Genomic DNA, 20,834 nt, shown 5'->3' with positions numbered 1-20,834 from the left:
TACAGTGCTAGACACTTCACAAAAAGCATTTCATTTGATCTTCAAATTAACTTGGGAAACAGGTATATTGTACCCATGCTACTGATGAGAAATCTGGGTCTCAGAGAGGTTGTGTGGGTTACCCAGTGCCACACTGCCATTATCCACACAGCTTAGATTGGAACCTTTGTCTTTTGACTTCAACTCCAGTGCTCTCTTAGCTGCGCCATGGCTGGCTAGGTAGGGGTCCACTAAAGGTAGGAGATGTGTGTATTCTTCTGCTGGTAGACAAAGCTTTGCATCATTTTTCTAAAGGAAGGGCAGGTGGGCCCAAAGTGCTTGGTGAAACATAAAGAAAACACAGCTCAGTTGTCTCTGGCCATTACCAGATTTAACACTGAGATTTGAATGTTGTAGAGTGAAGTTCCATGCCATTTTGTTGAGATGTGAATTTGACCCTCGGGCATTAAGGTACCAGTCAGGAGGGATGCAAGTGCTTTGCTGTTTGCCAGTTATCATCATTATATTACATATATTAGATTAACTCCCATGAAGTGGGGGAAAAGTGACTAAACCTCCCCACTGGCTGTATTACTCAATTTTAAAATTCAGTAAAGTCTTGGGCCATGCCCACAGTAGATGTCATTGATAGATTGCATTTCGGAAGTGAAGAATAATTGTCTATGCCTGTGTTTGCCCCACATGTACTCCCGTCTCCAGCCTGCTAGAATGTGGCCTCCCCTCTCCAGGCCTCCAACATGCTCCTGCTCTTATATCCAGAGTCCTCCTGGTGCAGGGTTAGAGACCAGAAATTTCTAAGCTTCCTCCTTTGAGGTGCTGCACACCACAGCTGGTAGCCAGGCTAGGGTCTCACTTCCATCTTCTCTCACTGATGCAGTCACTGATAGGCTTGTGCTACATGTCCAGCCCTTGCTTGGGAATAGTTCCTGCCCTTAGAAAGCCCACGCTGCAGTGCAGTAAGCTGTGTATCTCATCTTCCTTTTTGCAAACCCTCTTCTCTCAGACCCCAAACACATGGTGTGGGGTCTTCTGAGTATGCATCTAGAGGCTTCAGTGTGTCAGCATGGAGGTGTTAACATTCCCAACAAACGCGAGGATTGGGGCCATGCCAAGCCTCTGTGACTCTGCAGCTCTGTGAGTTCTGAGTGATAGAGGGGCTGGCCCTCTCCATAGGCTGTCTTGGGCCCAAAGCCCAGGGCCCAGGACTCCAGCCATGCTTCCAGAGGCCCTGTGCCCCCATAGTATCCTACCCTGGCAGCCTGTAGGGAAGGGGATTTGTTCCCTGTGCCTGCCACTCTTTGCTGTGTGGAGGGCAATGGGGCTTTTGTGAGTTCCCAAGTGAACCCACTGGCCCATTGTCTGGCCCAGCTCTCCACAGAGCTCCACCAGCATGGTGAGGGCAGGGGCAGGACTGGGAAAGACCTGATATATTCCTGGCCAGAGCTGAAAACACTATTCATCCCAGAAGCACCCTGTTAAGCAGCAACAACAGCACAAAGAGGGAGGAGAGAGGAGAGAGTTGGAAACAAGGAGGGAGAAGGCATGAGGAGGGAGAAGGAAAGAGAGGTGAGGAGGGGGAGGAGGAGGAAGGTGAGGGCAAGGAGGAAGGGCACCTACAGCATGGAAGAAGAGTTTCTTGTCAGAGTCCTTCAGGTCCTGCACGTGGATTCTGCAGAGCCACATTTCTCCTGGAGAGCCGGTAACCGGATGTTCAGTGGAATTCATAAGGGAACAGATAGAGAGATGAAGTGAGCCTGATGGTGCTGTGGGGCTCCTCAGATAGTTGTTGTGGTCCTGGAATCCATCAACAGAGGTAGGATGTGCCCACCAGGAAGGTGACAGCCCCCTTTTTCCCCGGTCTGATCAGACTCCGTGGAGCATATGGAGCTCAGCAGTGGGTGATGGCCCATCAGAGAACAGTACACATAAGGTGGTGGGGGCTGGAAGAAAAGCTGATGGACCCAAGAGTGTGGTTGGTAGGAAACAGAATGCTCAGGAGGTCCTGGCCTCTCATAATTTGAAGGGCTGCCATGGAGAAGGGGGCGCAGTTGATTCTGTAGGGGGCCTTTGAGGAATACAACAAGGGCCAAGGAAAGGGAATCCCAAGGAGACAGCCTTCTGAAAGTTGGAACCAGCTAACGAGAAAATGTCTACCTGGGAAGGTAGTAAGTGCCTCATCTTTGGAAGTGAGCAAGTGGAGACTGCATGACCACCTGGGGAGGGTGCTGTGGCCAAGGCTCAAGCTTGGAGTGGAGGAGTGCACCATGCTTCCGGAGCTTTTCAAACCTTGAGAGCTTCTGAAATGAGAGCCAGGCCCAGACTTAGGGCCCAACTCCCATTGCATTTGGATAGCAGGCAGTGCTGTGAATGAGCAGATGAAATCTGGACCCCATCATGTCCAAACTGAAAGACACAGAACAAACCTCCAGATCCTGAAGCTACTGACCCTGATCTTTTCTCAGTTCAGAAGGAAGAGAACAGCTGGTGTCATTTTTTTCCTGAAGTCTGCTCTTTTGGCCCCAGGAAAAGGATGGGGAGTCTTGAGGCCACAGCCCCTCAAGAAAACATTCACCCCCACCTCCACAGGGAAAATTCAAAGCCGAGTGGACAAATGACTCTCTCCTTGAGCTTCCAGCATTACAAGAGGAAGAGGTGACTTCCAAATTGCCCGACTGCCCAGTGTTAGGAGACCAGGATCAGCACTTAAATTTCTACTCAAGTACAAGCCTCAGACTTCAGTCCAAAAGGGCCTAGAGTGATCAGCCAACCCCGGGAAGACTGAGCAGAGAGAGGTCCAGCCCCACTCAGTGTGGTCAGCTGCCTCCTAGTCCATTCCCTCTGACAAGCTAATATGTAAGGCCTTTCTTCTTCAATCTCAGTTTAGCTGCTAAGGGAATGATTCCATAAAATGTCTGCAGTGTAGCTAAGAGTGTCATCCTTAGGCCTGAGGCATCTGGGTTGAGATGTGGAAGTTATCTAGTCCCCAAGGCTGCAAGTAGCTTTGTGAGTGTGACAACTCTGGCCCTGGGAGGTTTGAGGCCCAGGACTTGCCCCTGCCCTCCTTTGTGGCTACAGTGGGTAGACCAAATACTCACAGCAGAGTAGGAGGGCAGGAAGACTCTGAGGCCTTCATGCCTGTTTGCCCCCCACTGTGGAAAACCAGGACACCTCTAAGACCAGCATAGGAGCTCTACCTGGACCTTCAAATTCCTCCAAAGACATTTATGCACAGAGGCATTCACTGCAAGAGCTCTGGGAGGCTTGTAAGGAGGACATTTATGGCATTGTGAATATTTGGGATCTCAGGACATGCTGGATGCCAGGAGCCAGTCAATGCTATTGATTGGGAAACACAAATAGAAGTCTTCCCGGAGTACTCTCCAGATATCTTGGTGATAACAGAGGACTTAGGAGCATGAGTGACAGGCAGGGCTGAACATGCATTCCCTAACAAGAAGGGGTGGAATGGCAAAAGGTTCATACCTGCAGGTGGGAGCATCTGTGGAGTCAGAGGGGTAGCACTGGAGGGGCCTTGGGCATCTTCCCATTGACCCCTGGCAACTGCACAGCTAGAGGAGATCAGAACTATGATCTCACAGCCAAGAGTGTGCCGTACTCTCATTAGGCTTCTCTCATGGGTCGGCTCTTGATGGTCCATTGATTCCAGCACCACCCTCCCCTTGACCTGCTAGGCAGTTGACAGTGGTCTTGTGGTACAACAGGACAGGGTGAGAACTGGGACAGAAAAGCTGTTGCAAGCACTTCACAATCAATCCCGTAGAACGTGGAGAGATGGATAAAAACTGGAGTGTTTGAGACCTGCACTGAATGGTGAGACTGCGCAGAGTTCAGGGATGGGACAGACTCAGTGGCTTAAGTTATTTGGTGGGGACGCACCTGGAGGAAAAAGGACCAGGCCTCCACCTTGCATCCTGCAGCCTTTGAACTCCTGGGCCTGAATCATGCAGCAGGAAAGGCTCATTGGCCATCAGTAGATGCAGTGGACAGGGCATATCTGAGTGCAGGGTACTCTGCAAGGTGTGGCAGCCCATGAGTGAGAGTGAAGATCCTGGCACTGTTCTCTCAGAGCCTACAGGGAAATGGAGCAGGAAACCACAGAAAAGGCAGCACAGAATGCAAGTCATGAAGAGTTGGGCTAGGGCTGTTTGTGCAAGGTGGGCTACATCTTCTGGGGAGGAGGAAGGCCAAGGCTGGGCAGTTAGGCAAACTTCCCAGAGGGGCCGAGAGGGATGATGGTGTGGTTTTAGAGGGCGGGAGGGATTTGGTGGGGTGGAGTCAGAGTATGATGTGGTCAGCTTCTGTCTGAAGGAAGACTGCTGGGTAGGAGTCTGGGGACTGCAGTAGGCCAACCTGGCTCTCTGAAGAGGGGTGGCTGAGGTCTTGAGCTGGGGAGATGGCAGTGAAATAGGCCATGAAGACTGTATGTGAGAGGAGTGGTACCCATGGGGCAGCAGCTGCTGAATGACAACACTGAGAATGGTGAATACTTGGAAGAGGATGGCAGCAGCCGGTGTCAGCTGCCCGGCGGGGGTAGCTGCATGGTGATGCAGCCTTTGGAGTCTCAGCAGCACCATTCTGGTCTGGGATGTGTCCAGGAGAACTTGAGAGACTTCTGGGCCAGCCCCCACTCTTTCCTTCCCTGACTGGTTGCGCCTCACTGGCACATCCCCAAGCCCCCCACAGCCATCCCACCCAGGGCTCCTGGCTCTCCAGAGCTGCTGCCAGTGCATGCAGGGGCCCTAAGGGCACAGCTCAGTGCCTGTGCCATCTGAGAATTACTGTGCCACAGATCAATCAGGACTGAGGGCCCAGGAGGGCCTGGCAGGGAGAGGCAGACGGCAGCGTATTCCTTCTGATTAACGAGCCTGGGCCACCATCCATCGCCGGCCTTCATCAGGGCTGCAGAGAGTCATTTTGCATGGGCGTGCAGGCTCTCCTCCCCACTCTTCTCCAGGGTGATTGATGCCCCCTGGGTGCCTGCATCCCCATGAAGTGAGAGGCCTTCTCTCATCGCTCCCACAAAGAGCAGGAGGCAGCAGGTTTATTATGCACGGTTCTTACCCGTGTGCCATTGGCGCATACTCATTGGTCTGTCAGAATGGCTGGGGCAAACAGATTTAATCTCCCTTAGAATTCATGGTGCTGGAAGACTAGAAAATGCCAGGCTCCTAAATTTTAATAGGTCTTTGACTCTCACTACAAAAATGCAAATAGGTGTAGCACTGAGTAGCAGTGGGCTTCTGGCCAGGCCTGCACCATCAGCATGCTGGGACATTGATTTAAAGGCTGTTTCTGGACCCCGGCATGCCTGTGTGGCTCTCTTTCCTCTCCTGGCCTCTGCCTCTCTCTCTTTGCTGCTGGATTGGGAGAAGGATATGCTCTGTGTCAGGAAGGAATCTGAGTCAGGAGAAGGTGAGGCTTGGAAAGAAGCCTGCCTACAGGTCTGATTAAATGCCTCCTGAGGCCTGATGGCCTGGGAGTGGGTGGGGCTGCCCAGCACCATGCCTGGGCCAGAGGGCAGCCTCTGAGGCCTGCCCTATATGTGCCCACTGACATGGTCTGGCCAGTTTGGCTCCTGCCTACAGATGTTTGATGCTGGAGAGGTCTTGGGGTCCCTAGCCATGGTGGTAAGACCCAGTTTTCTTCTTGGTTCTCTGGCTGTGGCATATGTTCAGACATAGGAAAGGGCACATGTGGGCATGAAAGGGTATCTGGCCATCTTTTAGGATTTAGGGGAATCTGACATTTCCTGATATCAGAATGGAAAAAGGAGCTGAGATAGGAGGAAAATAAGGCAAAAGGACTGTGGCTATTTGGGACTTCGGTATCCCAAATGAAAGGCTTTTTGGTCTTCCATTTCCCTTGTTCCCATGTTTGTCTCACTGGCTCAGGACTTCGCCTTTGTTGGAGAGCAATGCCAGTCCTTGCATCCACAGTTGCCCCCGTCCATCAGTGAATCATGTGGAGATGCATGCTGTGCTAAGGGTGGGGAGGCCAAAGCGAGGGAGGCTCAGGAACACCCTCAGTGGTGGGGAACACACAGAGGTAATGGAGGTTGCAGGGGCATGGGAGGGGTGAGAGGGGAGCTCAGAGTCCTGGGCGCCAGCCTTTCATGAGAACAGTCTCCTGAGAGCAGGCCCAGTGCTGAGCTTTCATCTAACATCAGGCAAGAATACCATCAAAATCATTCTACTGTAAACCTGCCAGGTCCGACACATCAGAGAGATAAGCAGCATGTTTTCTGGGAGGTTGCTGCTGCCCCTGTTCTGAAGCACCATCCCTGACTTTGGGAAAACTCAAAGGGATAATAGAGCTGCTTTCTCACCTCCTTCCCAAGTGCTGTGGATGTGAGGAAAGACTATTGTCTTAAGTTTTAGATTGCTTCCCAAGAGGAAACACTCTGTGGTAGGGAACCCGCAGCCAATACCAAGGCTGGAGAGCCCACTTCCATCTAGGGGTCGAGGACAGGGTGCGAGGAGGACAATGCTGGGAGCACTGTGTTTGGAATGTGGCCCTCTTCATCCAGAGCAGAGTCAGTGGCTAAAGCCCCTTCAATGCCAGTCTCCTGTGCTCTGCATGTGCACCAGGCATGGAGAGAAAGGCTCTTCAAAAATGCCCAGTGCAGTTCCATGTCTCAGTGTATATTGGTGACGGTCAATGGTGGTGTAGCTATTTGGGCTCCTTGGTGACCTACATTGCATTAGACCCAGTTGGGGCCACACAGGGTGGCCTCTAGCTAGAGAGAAGCCCATCCCAGATGCCCCCGTGCAGGGTGTATGTGGGAAGGTGGAGGCTGCACTGAGTGCCCACATCTGTGGTTGCGCAGGAGTTGGCTGTGGAGGATGTGGCTGAATGGCTAAGATGGGTTTCTCAGTGAACTGGAGCTGAAGGATGGGTTTGGAGCCAGGCTTCCAGGGCCCAAAGGAACCAAGGTCCACCCTTCAGAGTGAACAGTAGGATTGGAGACTCAGTGGCCAGTCTCAAAGGATGTAGCTAAGAGACTTGGGTTTGTGAGAGGTTCTCCCCACATCAGGACCAAACGTGGAAACATAACAATGACTGCTCTTTGCAGACCAACTACCACTTGTCAGAGGCTGCAATAGGTGCTTGGTAAATAATATTTTACTGACTTCCCACAAATGCCTTGTGAAGTGGACATTATTATCCTCATTTAGCAGATGGCTGAACATGAGCCTTAGATGTCTGAGTAATTTGCTCAAGGTCACACAACCAGACAGCAATAAAGCTGAAACTCACACCCAAGTCTGTCAGATCCAAGTCCAGTGTGGTCAGAACTTGGCCACACTGGCATGTAGCTGCCTCCTTGTGTGGGGCACTACAGGACTCTGTGGGGAGGGTGGTTGGAGACTTTGGGGCTACCTTCCATGGGCTACTAATTTAAGCCCTGAGCATCATCAGGGGTCTGGCAGAAACAGATGGCACAGTAGAAAGAGGTGATTGAGGGGAGATTAATGAAGGTCTGTTTACAAAGGTTGCACAGAGTTAAAGACAGGCAACAAGAATGACAAAGCACTCAGGGACTAGCAGCAGCAGGGGGCTTTTACCACGCTTAGGTTTAAAGGACATGGGGAGGGAGCCATCTTCCCAGAACTAGGCAAGAGCTGCAGCTACAGGAGGGGCCACCAGCCTCTCCCTGTCAGCAGGCAGGAGCATCTCACTTCCCATGTGCTATAGCTCCTGCTGGTGAAGGGGCCCAGTGGATGCCTCTCTCTGCCCAGAGCAGGGAAGAGAAGGGTAGAGAGTGGGCCTTGAGGAGCAAATAGAAACCATCACTCACCTGCTAGAATGGATACCTTTAGAGGAAGCGCCTGGCCTTCCTTGTGTCTGTGTCCTCCAAGCTCCCAGCGCAGCCCCTACTATTTGTTGGAGGAAATCCAACAGCCCTATTTCCCAGTGTCCTAACCCTCTTGTAATGGGTTGAATTGTGTCCCTCACAAAAAAGTTATGTTGGAGTCCTGACCCTGAGTACCTCACAATGCAGCCTTATTTGTAAACAGGGTTATTGCAGATGTAAATAGTTAAGACGAAGTCATACTACAGTATGATGGACCCCTCATCCAATATGACTGGCGTCCTTATAAAATAGTCATGCCATGTAAAGGCAGAGACAGGGAGAGCAGCATGTGATGAGGTAGGCAGATTGGAGTTGGCAGCTGCAAGCCAAGGAACACCAGAGATCCCAGGCAAACCACCAGAAGCAAGAAGTGGCCAGGAAAGATCCTCCCCGAAAGGTTCAGAGGAAGTATGGCCCTGATACCATCTTGATTTGGGATTTTTAGCCTCCTGGACACCTCTGTTGTTTTAAGCCACTGAGGTTGTGGTGCTGTTACAGCAGTCCTAAGAAACTAATACAACTTCTGAAGTAAGTTCCATATTTTATTAGTGAAAATCACTCACATAGTACAAGCATACACACTACTAAGCCACTGTAAGACCAAGCCAGACCTGGGGATTCCAGAGGCAGAAAGTCCATCGTAGATCCAGAGGTCCCCTCTAGTTTCTTGTCACGTTTCTCAGATACCACCCTAAGAACTAAGAGCCAGAAGAAATTCTCTGAACCAGAGAGGAGAACAACCATCAAAAGCCATGTACCAAGTGCCAAGCTGGGCTGGGCAGGTAGGGCAGCCCTTCTGAAGCCGATTCCCAGTCTTACACAGCTCTGTACATTGAGCAGACCTTCACATGTCCCCATGCTCTGGTCTGCTCTGGAAGTCTACCTTGGGAGAGTCCTGGAGGGAGAGAAATGGCTCTGAGCCTTCCCACTTGTTCGTGGGCTATGCCACGTGTTAACCAGTACCTAATCTAGGGCCTGTCCCAACTCCTTCAGGCACATTTCTATGCTGTGACCCATCTAAGCTGCGGCTTCTTTCTAGTTACCATAACTAATTTCACCTTGGAATATAAAAGAAACAGAAGGAGGAGGACGTAGTGGGTAGGACTGTGCTGATCTGAACGTCCTTTAAAAGAGCAAATTTCAGTTTGTTTTATAATTTAAATGCCTTTTCAGACTCATTCATTCAGTCAGTCAGTCAGTAGATGGGTTGGGTTGGCACTTTCAGTTTCCTCAGGCTTGTTTCTTATCTTTCTCACTGGCCTTTGCCACACATCAACCAGTGGAGACTTATACAATAAGAGCTTCCATTTGCCTAGCATTTTACACTGGCAAGGACAATAAATAAATGTTAGTCAAGTGAGTGTTCTTAAGAAAACACAGAACGTCTTTATGGGCATGGCTCTGTTGACTCAGGGCGGGAAGCAAGAGGGAAAGCCTCTTCCTGTGTTGTACATTAGGATTTTGACACTCAGCCTGACTTGATTTGCTCATCAGTTGTGGAGCTGGGGTTTGAACCCAGATCTTCAGGGTTTATTGAACATTTATATTGTATGAGGGCATCTGCCCAAGCTCTATGGGACAGAAGTCACAGCTCTGCTCTCTGAACGTACTTCAAATATACTCAGATATATGAAGTGATAATGAAAACTAACCATTCAAACAGTACGAGTTCTGTAGAGGAAGGAAGACCTCCATGAGTAGGACTAGGTTGAGTCTTTCAGGTGTGTAGGGGGAGTAGGAAGACAGTCCAGGCAGGAGTGACACCATGAGCAGAAATGGGGCACTGGAAGAAGGGCTTCCTTTAGGGAACTGAAGATCAATTTGGAAGAGGTGGGTTTAGATCAGAAAGCTCTTAAAGGCCAGGCATTTGTGGCATATCTTGGAGTTAGTGGAGAGACTTTGGAAATCATAAAGTAGAGGAATGAGATGTGATGAAAAAGTCATTTTCTGAAAATTGGTTAAATTTTTATTTCTGAATTTGTGTCGTGTAAAGCAGCACAGTAATAATTAGGAAGCTCATCTGTAAACCAATATCCCCCACCCAGCAGCTGTTCCATCTCGCTACCTACTTTTTTTAGGCAGTTGCTATTTCACTTGGTTGAAACACTGTCTTCTGCGTTGCATCTGTTGGCTCACACACTTTTGCTTCCTGCTTTCTGTTTCACTGCTCACATTCTGCTCACTGCTACATTGTCTTCATAACACTCCAGGCGTGTGAATGTGCTGCACATCTTCCTTCCCCTATAGATGGGCTGGTTCCAGCTTTTCTCATAGTCTAGATAATGATGCAATGATCAGCTTCATGATATAGGGCTTTTTGTTTTCTTCTGAAATTATTTTCTTTGGACAAATTCTTGGGAGTGAAATTATTAGGTGGTCAGAGGGCTGGAGACTCTATAAGCCTTTCTTTAGTGTGGCCATATTACTTTTTAAAAAGTAGAACTATTACATTGTCAGACAATGAAGTCACCAGCTGCATAAAGAGCAACTCAGATGAGGCCTCCTGAATGAGACACCAGTTACGAGGTGGTTGCTGTTGTCCTCATGTGCAGGAATGAAGCCCTGGGGTCAGATAGGGTGCTGAGAATGAAAAGGAATACACAGCTGAAAAAGATGCTGTAAAGGAAGGAAGAACCATTGGAATATGGTGAATGATTGTGTAAAAGACTGAAGTAGAGGAAGGAGTCAAAACTAAATGCTGCTGAAGTTTCACAGCTGCGCTCCGGGAAGTTTGGAAGGGTTTGATGTGAAGAAGAAGAGAATTGCTGGAGGGAGAAGATTTAGATGGGGTAGACACATGGGAGATGAGTTGTGGAAAGTTTGCTTGGAACACGTTGTCTTTGAACTTCTGTGGCTGTGCTGGGCCCAGGCAGTGGTCTTGATAGAACACAGACTGGTGCCCTTGTCAGTTTACAGTCAACCAAGCCGATCCCAAAATCCAAAGCCAGCAGGCAATGTGAGGCCAATTCAGACGGATAGGGATGAGATTACAGGGAGACCAGCCTGTACAGGCTCTGGACATGGTGTGAAGTTGGGGTTTAAACACCTTTAGTGCTGGGCCCCTGTTGCAAGGGCTGAGGGTCAAGGGCAGCAGACACCCTGAGGAGCCATATGGGCGTCATACAGGAGTTCCATGCCAATAGGGCTGGCCTGCCCAGCCAGAAGACCATGTGCAGGCCAGGTCCAGAGGGCAACCCAGAGACCCCTAGGGAAGGCAGAGGACCTGGCCACGCACACCATCAGCATCTAATGCAGTCTGGATTTGGGACTGGGGGTTATTATTTAATATGTCCCACTCTTGCCAGTATGGACTGTCTTAGGTCAGGGGCATGTGTATGTGTGTGTGTGTGTGTGTGTGTGTGTATGCTCATACACAAATACGTGAAGGGGATGGGGGTGGTCTCTGTTCTTTCAACAGCCAGGGGCTGGGAAAAAGAAAGAGGAAGTTCCAGCTGCCTGCTAGGCTCCATACACTTGTCATTTTATTCCGTGCTCACATTGTTTCTATGAGTCCATCTCCTACCATTCACTGAGGCTGCCATTGCAGATCTATTTGCATGGTTATTGGAATAATTTCTGTTGTCTGTGTGGCTGCAAGCTCCCTGAGGGCTGGAATGTCTCTCTATTCCCTGTTCATCTCTGCTTGCACAGCACTCCCTTCCCCCCATCTCCATGGGAGTTACTAAAAATTCTTTGTTGAATGCATACCTGAACCCCTTTTCACCACCTTACAGCTCTCTTGCAAGGATCCTCTGTGGAGGTAGATGGAAGGAGTTGGGGCTGCCGTGTGTCCTTTGTGCAGTGGGACCAACTCTCGGCTGCTTGCATTTACATAATAGCAGCTTTGTTCTTGAGCTTTTCCGTGGTGTGGCTTTCAGGCTTAAAGAGTTCTGTGGGCTGTGGAGAATAACACAGGGAAATGACTGCATGGTGGCACTAGCCCTGTCCTGCTTGAAAGGTCTGTGGACTTGCCTTATCAAATACACATAAGGCACTGCTCAGAAAAGGCCTGGAAGCTGCTATTCCATCTGTCAGTATATGTTGTATTTTGTTATCATGATGGAAGGACACTGTAAATATTTCAACTGAATATCTGATTAATGTCTCTCCAAAAGCATGGCAGAGCTGTAAAAAGAGGGTTTATTTATTTGCTTTTCAACATGATGGGTGTCTAATTTTTCCCAAATGTCAGTATATCCAAAGGTGCCAATCCACACAGAAACAGAAACTGCCTGCAGGGCCAGGCAGTAGCTGCCTCTTCTTCCTCACAGGAGGCTCAGACCTGGCCCCACCATCTGGACCCCCAGCCGGTGGCCCCATTGGTGGGTGGGAATGCCCTGAGGGTTTCCATACTGAAGCTTCTACAGGGAAGTGTTCCCTGGGAATATGGGATCTCTGTCAGGTTTTTTGTTTGTTTGTTTTTTGTTTGTTCTTCCAACAAACAAAAACACATTTTTTGAGATGGGCTCTTGCTATGTTGCTAAGGTTGGTCTCAAACTCTAGGTTCAAGGAGATGTCCCACCTCAGTCTCGCCCGAATAGCTGGGATTACAGGTGCACACCGCAGTACCTGGCTCTATGCCAGGTTTCTTATGCATCCCATCCTTCCCAGGTTCCTGCAAGTCAAGCCAACCCTTGCCAGAGATCCCTTCTATCTCCTTTCTTAGCCTCCCTTCTCCTTTTGCTCACTGTTTTTCTCACTCTCCCATCTGCTTGGGATGACTCCTACTTCATTTCCTTCAACCGGTCCTTGCCCCTCCCACTGTTGCTTTTAGGAGTCATTCTCCCATCTCTGTCCCAAGAAGCAAGGGGAGATACTCCATTCTTTCCTCCTCACCATTGCCCACCCCTTTCCAGGAAACCTCAAGCATTTCCCGTTGCCTACACACAGGGCGAGACTCCCTGATGCTCGCACACCTGTTCCCCACATACAGAAGAATATTTCTGGTTCTTTTTTCCAGTGTTTTTCTCATAGGCTCAGCCAGAATAGAGTGCCGGTTATGACTTTGCTTCTTGTCCTTTCCTCAACTAAATCATTAGTTTCTCTAGGACACACATCAATTTATATGCATTATTATAGCCCCAACATGTGTTATTCCCTTGGTCTTTACAACAATGCAAAGAAGAAAGCAGATGAAATATCATTAGATGTGTAACATAATTAGATTCTTACAGATACTTTATTGATATCATATAGGATATACCATCTCAGATTCTTGTCGTAGCTAAAGAGACTGAAGCTTGGAGTGATTAAGCTATAGTAATAGCAATACTGCATGTTTCAGTGTTTTATTTCACTCAGCCTCACGTTCTCCCCCAATAATCCTGGCTACCAGTTAGCACTAGACTCATCCTGAAGATGAGGGGTGCAGATGGAGAGAGAAATGGAGAGAGACACAGGGAGGGTGGAGGGACAGGGGAGGTTGTATGACACGGGCAAAGTCATATCTCTTCTAGGTAGTGAAGATGGGACTTGCAATCTGGTCTGCCCACACCAGCACTCTCTCTACACTGCGTGTGCCCTTCCCAGTGATCTGCCCTTGGGCACTGAGTATGTGCTCCCAGAGGGTGGTGGGCATGGGTCCCTGAGTCATGTCCTCTGCAGGAATCCCCAGATCTGACAGCACCACATGCACTTCCAGCTGGGTTGGTCCCCATGCCACTGTTTGAGAGCAGAAGTGATGGTAAATATTTAATTGTGCTTCCACCATAACTTTCTGCCAGAACTCTCAGTATGCTTTATAAATGCAAATGAGTGCGCTCTTCCTCTCCAGGGAGATGTAAACCTGCTCAAATCACTTTTATTCAGCCCCCACCAGAGTGTAATGCCATCATCAGGAGCTCTCTGTGCCAGAAAAGAAACTGCCCTTAATCATATCGAGTGGATGGTTTATGGTTTTGTGGTCTTCTGTCTCCACAATGGGCAGATGTAAAGAAATGGATTTCTCTTGCTGCAAATTCTGTCCTACAGAGTGTGTGGAAAACATTATTTAGAAGCAGATTTAATTACAGCCCTAGAGCAGGTGATCATGACTAATATGAAGTCCTGGGCTGTATTTATGGGGTTAACAAAACAAATGAGTCCTTGGACGACAAGGAAGTCAAGTTGATTATTTTATTTGCTTCTGGACTGTTTTCCTCGCCACCATCCTCTGCCGGCTCCCTGCTCCTCCAACATGATCTTGCTGTTGGGTTGGGGGATGCATTATTCTGGGAGCTTTTGTGGCTTCTTGGCTTTATGAGTGAGGATCCCACTCCTGCCCAACCCCAGAGCTTCTTCAGAGCCCTTCAAAAGCCCAAGTCGGCCTTGTGGTCCATGTGCTGAGATTTCAGGCTGTTGGTGTCAGGGTGGGAAACTGTGTGACTTGGCAGAAAGCACTGCACCTTTCTGTACCCCGATTCCCAGCTCTGCCACAGGGACTCAGTTGCCCCTGTTTCAGGCCCTCCTGGCAGAGACATTTTAATAATCATGGAGATGAGTTTCTACAGAGCCTCATGGAGTGTCTTCTGAGAAGTGTATTATGTAAATTTGGTGTGTCATGATGATCATTATTAGTGCTGTGAAGTGGAGATGGGAGGAGGAGGGGAGAGCTGCTCCAAGCAGAGACCAGCCTCCCCAGCTGTCAGAAGAACTGGAGACAAAAACAAACTTAAGAAACCTGCTCCAATGCTTATGTTCCTTCAAATATGCATGGGGCACGACTCAATCCGAACACAAACTCACATGGGTAGGAAAACGCAGCTCTCTTTATTTCATTTTATGCCTGTTCATTTCCAGTTTGGGCCCTTGTTTTGCTGGGGTAGCAGAAGTGCTATCTGGGTTACTAGTAGGCCCATCATGTTAAGCTTTGGAGGAAGGCGCTCCCTGGCTCTGTTGGCTCCTGTCCACACAGGCACCTGCTGAGATATCCTGTACCCCACCTGAACCTTGCTCATATCCCATGCAGGTCACCACTGGATGCTCCCAGGTCCCCCTCATTTGACCCACTCAGGCCCTTCAGCCCCCCTGCTGTCCCTGAGTGCCATGTTAGTCTGGTGGGGCCATTGGCCACTCCCTCACCTCCCTAGGATGCTGAATATCCAAGCCCATGTCCTGGACAGGCTCTCAGCATTTCTCTTGTGGAGTGGGTAGCTCTTTGGGATTGAGTGAGCAATGAGAGCATAGGAAGACCCTTTCTTCCACACAGCTCCCCATTTATCACTTCTGTTTTAATTCCCTTAGTCCTGCCCCTTAGGGTGGGTTTCTCCGCAAACCTTTGGTTTATGACAGGGTTCTTCTATTTCATAATGGGCCCAATATTTTGTGACTCTGCGTTGACATCTCCTCCCTGATGCGGTAAGCAAGGAGTGGCTCTTCTCATGGTGATGGGAAGGGGAGGCGGTGGGAAGGACAAGAGGAGAATAAAACCCCAAACGATGCATCATTTATGTTGTGCCCTTCCCTGTTTGTTGAGTAGCTATGCAGCTGGGAGGTGCTGTGTCTGTTCCCTTGATACATATCCTGGGAACGCAGGTGGCTAGGACACCATCACCTGCCCATATAGCGCCATTGTGTAAATTTTTAAAAGTGTCCCTCTGCAACAATTGGATATCCACATCAAGAAAAAAGTGCATTGATCCTATACCTTCCACCTTATGCAAAAATTAACTTGAATCATAGACCTAGGTAGGAGAAAAAATTATTTGCCACCTTGGGTTAGGCAAAGATTTTTCAGACACAGCACTAAACTGTAAAAGAAAACAAAATGATAAATTGTACTTCATCAAAATTAAAAACTTCTGATTTTTGAAAGACACTGTTACGAAAATGAAAACATAAGCCACAGACTGGGAGAAAATATCTGCAAAGCATATATCTGAAAAAGGAGTTGTATTCAGAATATATAAAGACCTCTCAAACTCAATAATAAGAAAATAATCCATTTAAAAAGGAGAAAAAGATTTGAATAGACACTTCACAGAAGATTTATGGATGACAAATAAGTATGTGACAAGATGTTTAATACCATTCGCCATCAAGGAAATGAACATTAGGACCATAATGATATAGCACTACACACTGATTAAAATGGCTAAAGTTAAAAACAAATTACCATGCCAAGTATCAATGAAAATATGGAGGAACTGGAACTCGCATAGACTCTTACAATAATAACCCCAAACTGGAAACAACAGGTGTATGAATAAACAAATGGTGGCACATCACACAAGAGAGTATTACTCAACGATAAAAAGAAATTAGCTATTGGTATACACAACAATATGAATAAGTCTTAAAATAATTATGCTGAGTGAGAGAAGCCAGATTTGTAAAAAATGGCATATACTATATGGTTCCTTATATGAAATGTGAGAAAATGCCATTTAATCTACAGTGACAGAAAGCAGATGAGTCATTGCCTGGGACAGGGACATGGTGGGTTAGGAGTAGGAAGAAGGAAAGGATTACAAAGGGACTAAAGAAACTTTTGGGTATGATGAATATGTTTATTAATTTGTAGTGATGGTTTCACCGGTGCACATATATATCAAAATGTGTCAAATGATACATTTTAAATATGTGCAGTTTATCCCTGATGGCTTCTAGGAGCTCACAGCAGCATCCAGCTGTCTGTCTTTCCTTTCCTGTGGCCAGAGGAAGGAAGGTAACCAGCTGGCTGCTGTGGCCACCCTTGCCACTTCATCACCTGCATGGTAGGCTGCTGGGATGTGAGATGTGTGTTTGTGTTCTATGTGAAACCTTTGCCAAAGCTATGTGAGCCGTTTGGAGTTGATGGGAAGTCACCCAAGGGTGTCAATATAGATGTCTGATGGGGAGGCAGAGGAGAATGTGTGGAGAGGAAGGAGGGCAGACAGATGAGGCCGGAGAAGCCTCACAATGGGGAGGAAGAAGACAGAAAGAGGTGGCCTAGAAAGGCCCGAGGAAGGAATTAAATTTGGCTACTTGGTCAACACGGCCCTGGTAGAATCTCTGGGAAGAAGCTGGGTCTTGGGGGTAAAGTGGTGGGTGCACAGATGACTTCATCTGACACAGGAGCCTTGGTCACTGGGGAGAGAGCACTGGACTTAGCATCAGACCTGTGGTCTGTATCCAACTTTGCCGTAAGCTGCATAATCTTAGCAGGCTTCTTTTGCTATCTGAGCCTTGAGCTTCACAGAGGGGCCTGGGCTTGAAAGCGCACAGAGCTCCTTGTACTACTGTCATTTACTATCACAAACAACTTCATGATCTTGAGGGCCACTGCATAGCAATCCTTCTGACTCATCTTTTTTTTGTTTATTCTTTTTTCTTTTTAATCTACAGAAACGTTAATGGACACCAGAACGGCTACTGCAGAGCTGGGCTGGACGGCCAATCCTGCATCAGGGGTGAGTATCACACCATTCGTCTTTCAGTCCTGCTGTGAGTTCCTGGACCCATACGATATCTAGGAGAGTAGAGACTACCAAGAGCAGTACCTGTGGGGAATGGAATACAGGTGTGAATGGCTGTGTCCACTTCCCATCCATGTAAAGACAGCACTGGGGGTCTCAGACCTGAGCTGCTGCCTTGTGTGGTGATGTAGACCATCTCTTGACACAGTCGTTTCTGAAAGCTGATACCTAGACAACTGGGGCCATGGCTGTGTGGGGATGGGGGCAGGGTGGTGACACTGAGGCAGATCAGAGATCTGTGATGCCCAAAGGGCTGCAGCAAAGGCAAAGATATGAGGGAGGAGGTAGAGTTCAGAATGGCCAAGGCTCTCATTCACCTAGACCTTGCCTTGGAGAGACAGTCATGATTTATTTGTCTAGTGTTCATGTACCTGGTCAACTACAAAGATAGATTATCCTTGAGGAGCTCATAGCCTCCTGTGGGAACCAGTGTGTGGCAGTGGAGATCAACAGGCAGGTGTGGGCACAGAGTTGGGAATGAGAAGCCATGAGGTTAGACAAGAAGCCTTTATAGACAAGGTACAAGCAAGCTGGGTTTTAGAGCATGAGTAGGAGATTGACAGATGTTGTACCGAGAGCCTGGAAAGATGTTCTAAGTAGGAGAAATGCTGGTTGAAAGGGATGATGAGATTATGAAAACACATAAGAGGGAAGAGTCTGTGTGTATGGAACAGAGCACGGTGTGAATGCTGCTGAGATGGGACTGGAGGGTAAGTTGGAACCTGGAATGGTGGTGATGGACTGTGACTGCCATGCTGAGCAGGGAACTTGGATTTTATCCCATAGGTAATGGCAAGATCCTGAGCAGGAGAAGGAAATGGTCACATTTGTTGACAGAATTGTAGAGAACAGTTAAGAGAAAAGCATTTAAGAGGCTCTTTCAGCAGTCTTGGATGTGACAAAAGAATCAAGTTAAAATAGGATACCCAGAGCCTAGCTTGAGAAAAGTTAAGGAGGACAAATTGGCAATAGATGGACTATGGCAGGAAGGAGAGAAAGAGAGGGGAGGTGGAGATGATGTTCATGTCCTTGGCTTGGGCAGTTGGCTAATTTCAGAGCTTAATCATGAAGGGAGAAGGAAGAGGAGGTGGGAGTGGGCTCTTCATCCCAGCCAGTGGGTGATGTCTGGCTGGGACAGGGTGGTGCTAGGCCTCCTCATCTGTCCCAGACCTTCTCTCTGCATCCCGTCCCTGTAATCTCTATACCCCATGAAGGATCTCCAGCATAGCACTTCATCACCACGCCCTGGTTCTGCTGCAGGGATGGTTCTAATTGGGACATTCGGGTCCCAGGGGGGGCAGTTATCTCACCTGTGCATTCTCCACTGGGTTCTCACTGTTACCCTATCCCAGCATTTGAAGAACTGCATTGCTCGAGGCATAAGCATCATGCCTTGGAACAGGGAAGCAAGGTCCAGAATGAGCTGGCATTCCCTAAAGCAGGGAGTGGGCACAGGGGCAGAGCCTGACCACACTGAACAAGTCCAAATCATGCCAGAAACACTGTGGGCAACCAGGAAAACCTTCCCACTTTTACTTGGGACTTTATGTAAAGCTGATGAGGCAGCAGTTCTTCCATATCACCTGGATATTAGGAACTTGCCATCTTTTACAAATTATGTTATTGTTTGAAGGCTTGTGTGTTTTTACAAGGCCCTGACATGATTTATGGTTAATTTTTCCCTTGGTTTTTGTACACAACACCTGTTTTCTTTACACTTCTGATATCTTTTCCCAAGGAAGATTCTCCTTGAGGGAAACATTCAAAGTCAAGGCATGCCCTTTAGAGACAGCAGCTGCCTGGGCTCTCCCTATTTGCCCTCCCCACTTGCTACCAGCATGCTCAGCTGCCTTTCCCCAGCACTCATTGTGAGGCAACACACAGCCAGATCGTTCTTCTCCTGGTGCCCCGAGTAGCGTCTGAGTTTGTCTAGTTTACAGCGACCAGGGGAGGGTCAACATGGCCCTTGGTCTGGGTGGAAAAGGAGGACTCAAGGACTATGCTTCCATCCCAGGCCTGCTTGTCTGTTTCCTCCGTGCTCTTCTGGGACAGTACCCTCCAATTCTGTGAACACACCAGTGACTCCCAAGTTAGTACATCTGGCTCAGACTCTAACTGATGTCTAACTGCCACTTCTTTCACTGGATGCTCATGGGCATATCAGTCTCAACATGGCCCAAGCAGATCTCACCCCCTTTTCCTTTCCCCACCCACACATGTGCATTCTCTATCCAAATCTTAGCACATTTATAAAGGTCAGAAACAAGAAGTGATTCTTGACTTCTCCTTTTATCATCTTCAGATCTCTGCTCGTGTCCATCCTCAGGGACATGCTCCCTGCATCCCAGTCATGTTAGAGTCCCCATCACAGGTCTTCTCAGTGCCAGGGAGCTTTACCAATAGCACAATACACAGTCCCAAAGTTTACATCTCTCTGTGTTAGAATTTGATTCACTTCTAGCCCCCCTTCAGCCATATTATAACCTCCAGGGTGGCCAGGACTCTGTGCATTTGTTCATCATTGGCAACTTACACCTAGTTCACTACCTGACTCAATGTTTCACTGTTGAAAGTTTCTGACTTGAGCTAGTGGGTGGATGATGGTGCCATCCTTGGAGTCAGAGGACACAGGAGGAGGAGTATGCTTGGGTGGGAAGAGGATGAGTCAATCTGGGACCTGTCAAGCTTGAAGCGTCTCTGAGGCACCCACGGGAAGGTGTGCTGTCAGCATTTGACTTTGGGACAATGGAATCAGACGGCGGCCCTCTGTCAGTGAGATGGGAGCCTGGGGCGTGGCTGCAGTCTCCCAGGGGTGTGCCACAGGGGAAAGAGGTGAGAACTTTGGATGGATAACCTGCACTGAAGTGCCAAATAGAACCTGACATGGAGACTGGGGAAGAGTGGGCTGGGAGCAGGAGAAAACCAAGAGGAGGTCCAGTTCTAGAAGCCAGGAGAAGAGTGTGTCAGGGAGGAGGGCACAAAAGTGGCAAATGCCTCTGAGTGTTAAACATTTCCACTGGGTTTAGCTGCCAGAAACCCTGAGGTTAAGTATACAGATGGTTTCAGAGGGGCCCAGGGCAGGAAGCCAGAAAGCAGAGAGGTGACGAGTCAGTAGGAGGTGGGGCAGTAGAGACAGCAATTGGTAAGGGGAGGGAGGACAGAGCTTGGTAGATGGAGGGAACAAGGGGCTGTGGGCTCATTTGCCTTTCCCAGGGAAACGGCTCTTTTCCTGTTGAAATAGCAAGACAGAGATAAAGGCGCCTACGGAGAGCTGAGAGTGCTCAGTTTTGACATGACAAAGCCATGAAATAGAAAATTCCTCTCAGCTTCATATCTTCTCTCTGGGTTGGAAGTGAGGTTTGGAGGGTGAGGCATGTGGAGTCCGGGTAGCAGGTGTTGAGAGGGCACAAAAGGAACTGCTACCGAGAGCAGCAGAGAGGCTGGCCATGTTTCGGAGGAGTATGGCCAGGAGTAAGAGCTGGATTGTGGCTGACAACTGTGCATGCATGAGGATCCTGATCTAC

The 20,834-nt window shown here is 48.6% G+C and overlaps 1 protein-coding gene across 1 annotated transcript in view; it reads left to right on the top strand.

The window, feature by feature from the left end:
- EPHB1 (EPH receptor B1) overlaps positions 1 to 20,834 on the top strand; it is a 446,298-nt gene that overhangs the window by 113,047 nt on the left and 312,417 nt on the right. Inside the window, exon 2 of the mRNA XM_011958177.1 lies at positions 17,180 to 17,244. Within this exon, the coding sequence (XP_011813567.1) occupies positions 17,180 to 17,244 (65 nt within the window). The remainder of the gene's footprint in view (positions 1 to 17,179; positions 17,245 to 20,834) is intronic.

Source organism: Colobus angolensis, unplaced genomic scaffold (assembly GCF_000951035.1).
Source record: "Colobus angolensis palliatus isolate OR3802 unplaced genomic scaffold, Cang.pa_1.0 Scaffold46, whole genome shotgun sequence".
NCBI lineage: Eukaryota > Metazoa > Chordata > Mammalia > Primates > Cercopithecidae > Colobus > Colobus angolensis.
Note: the sequence above shows the minus strand (reverse complement) of the source record. Positions and strands in the feature narration are given on the sequence as shown.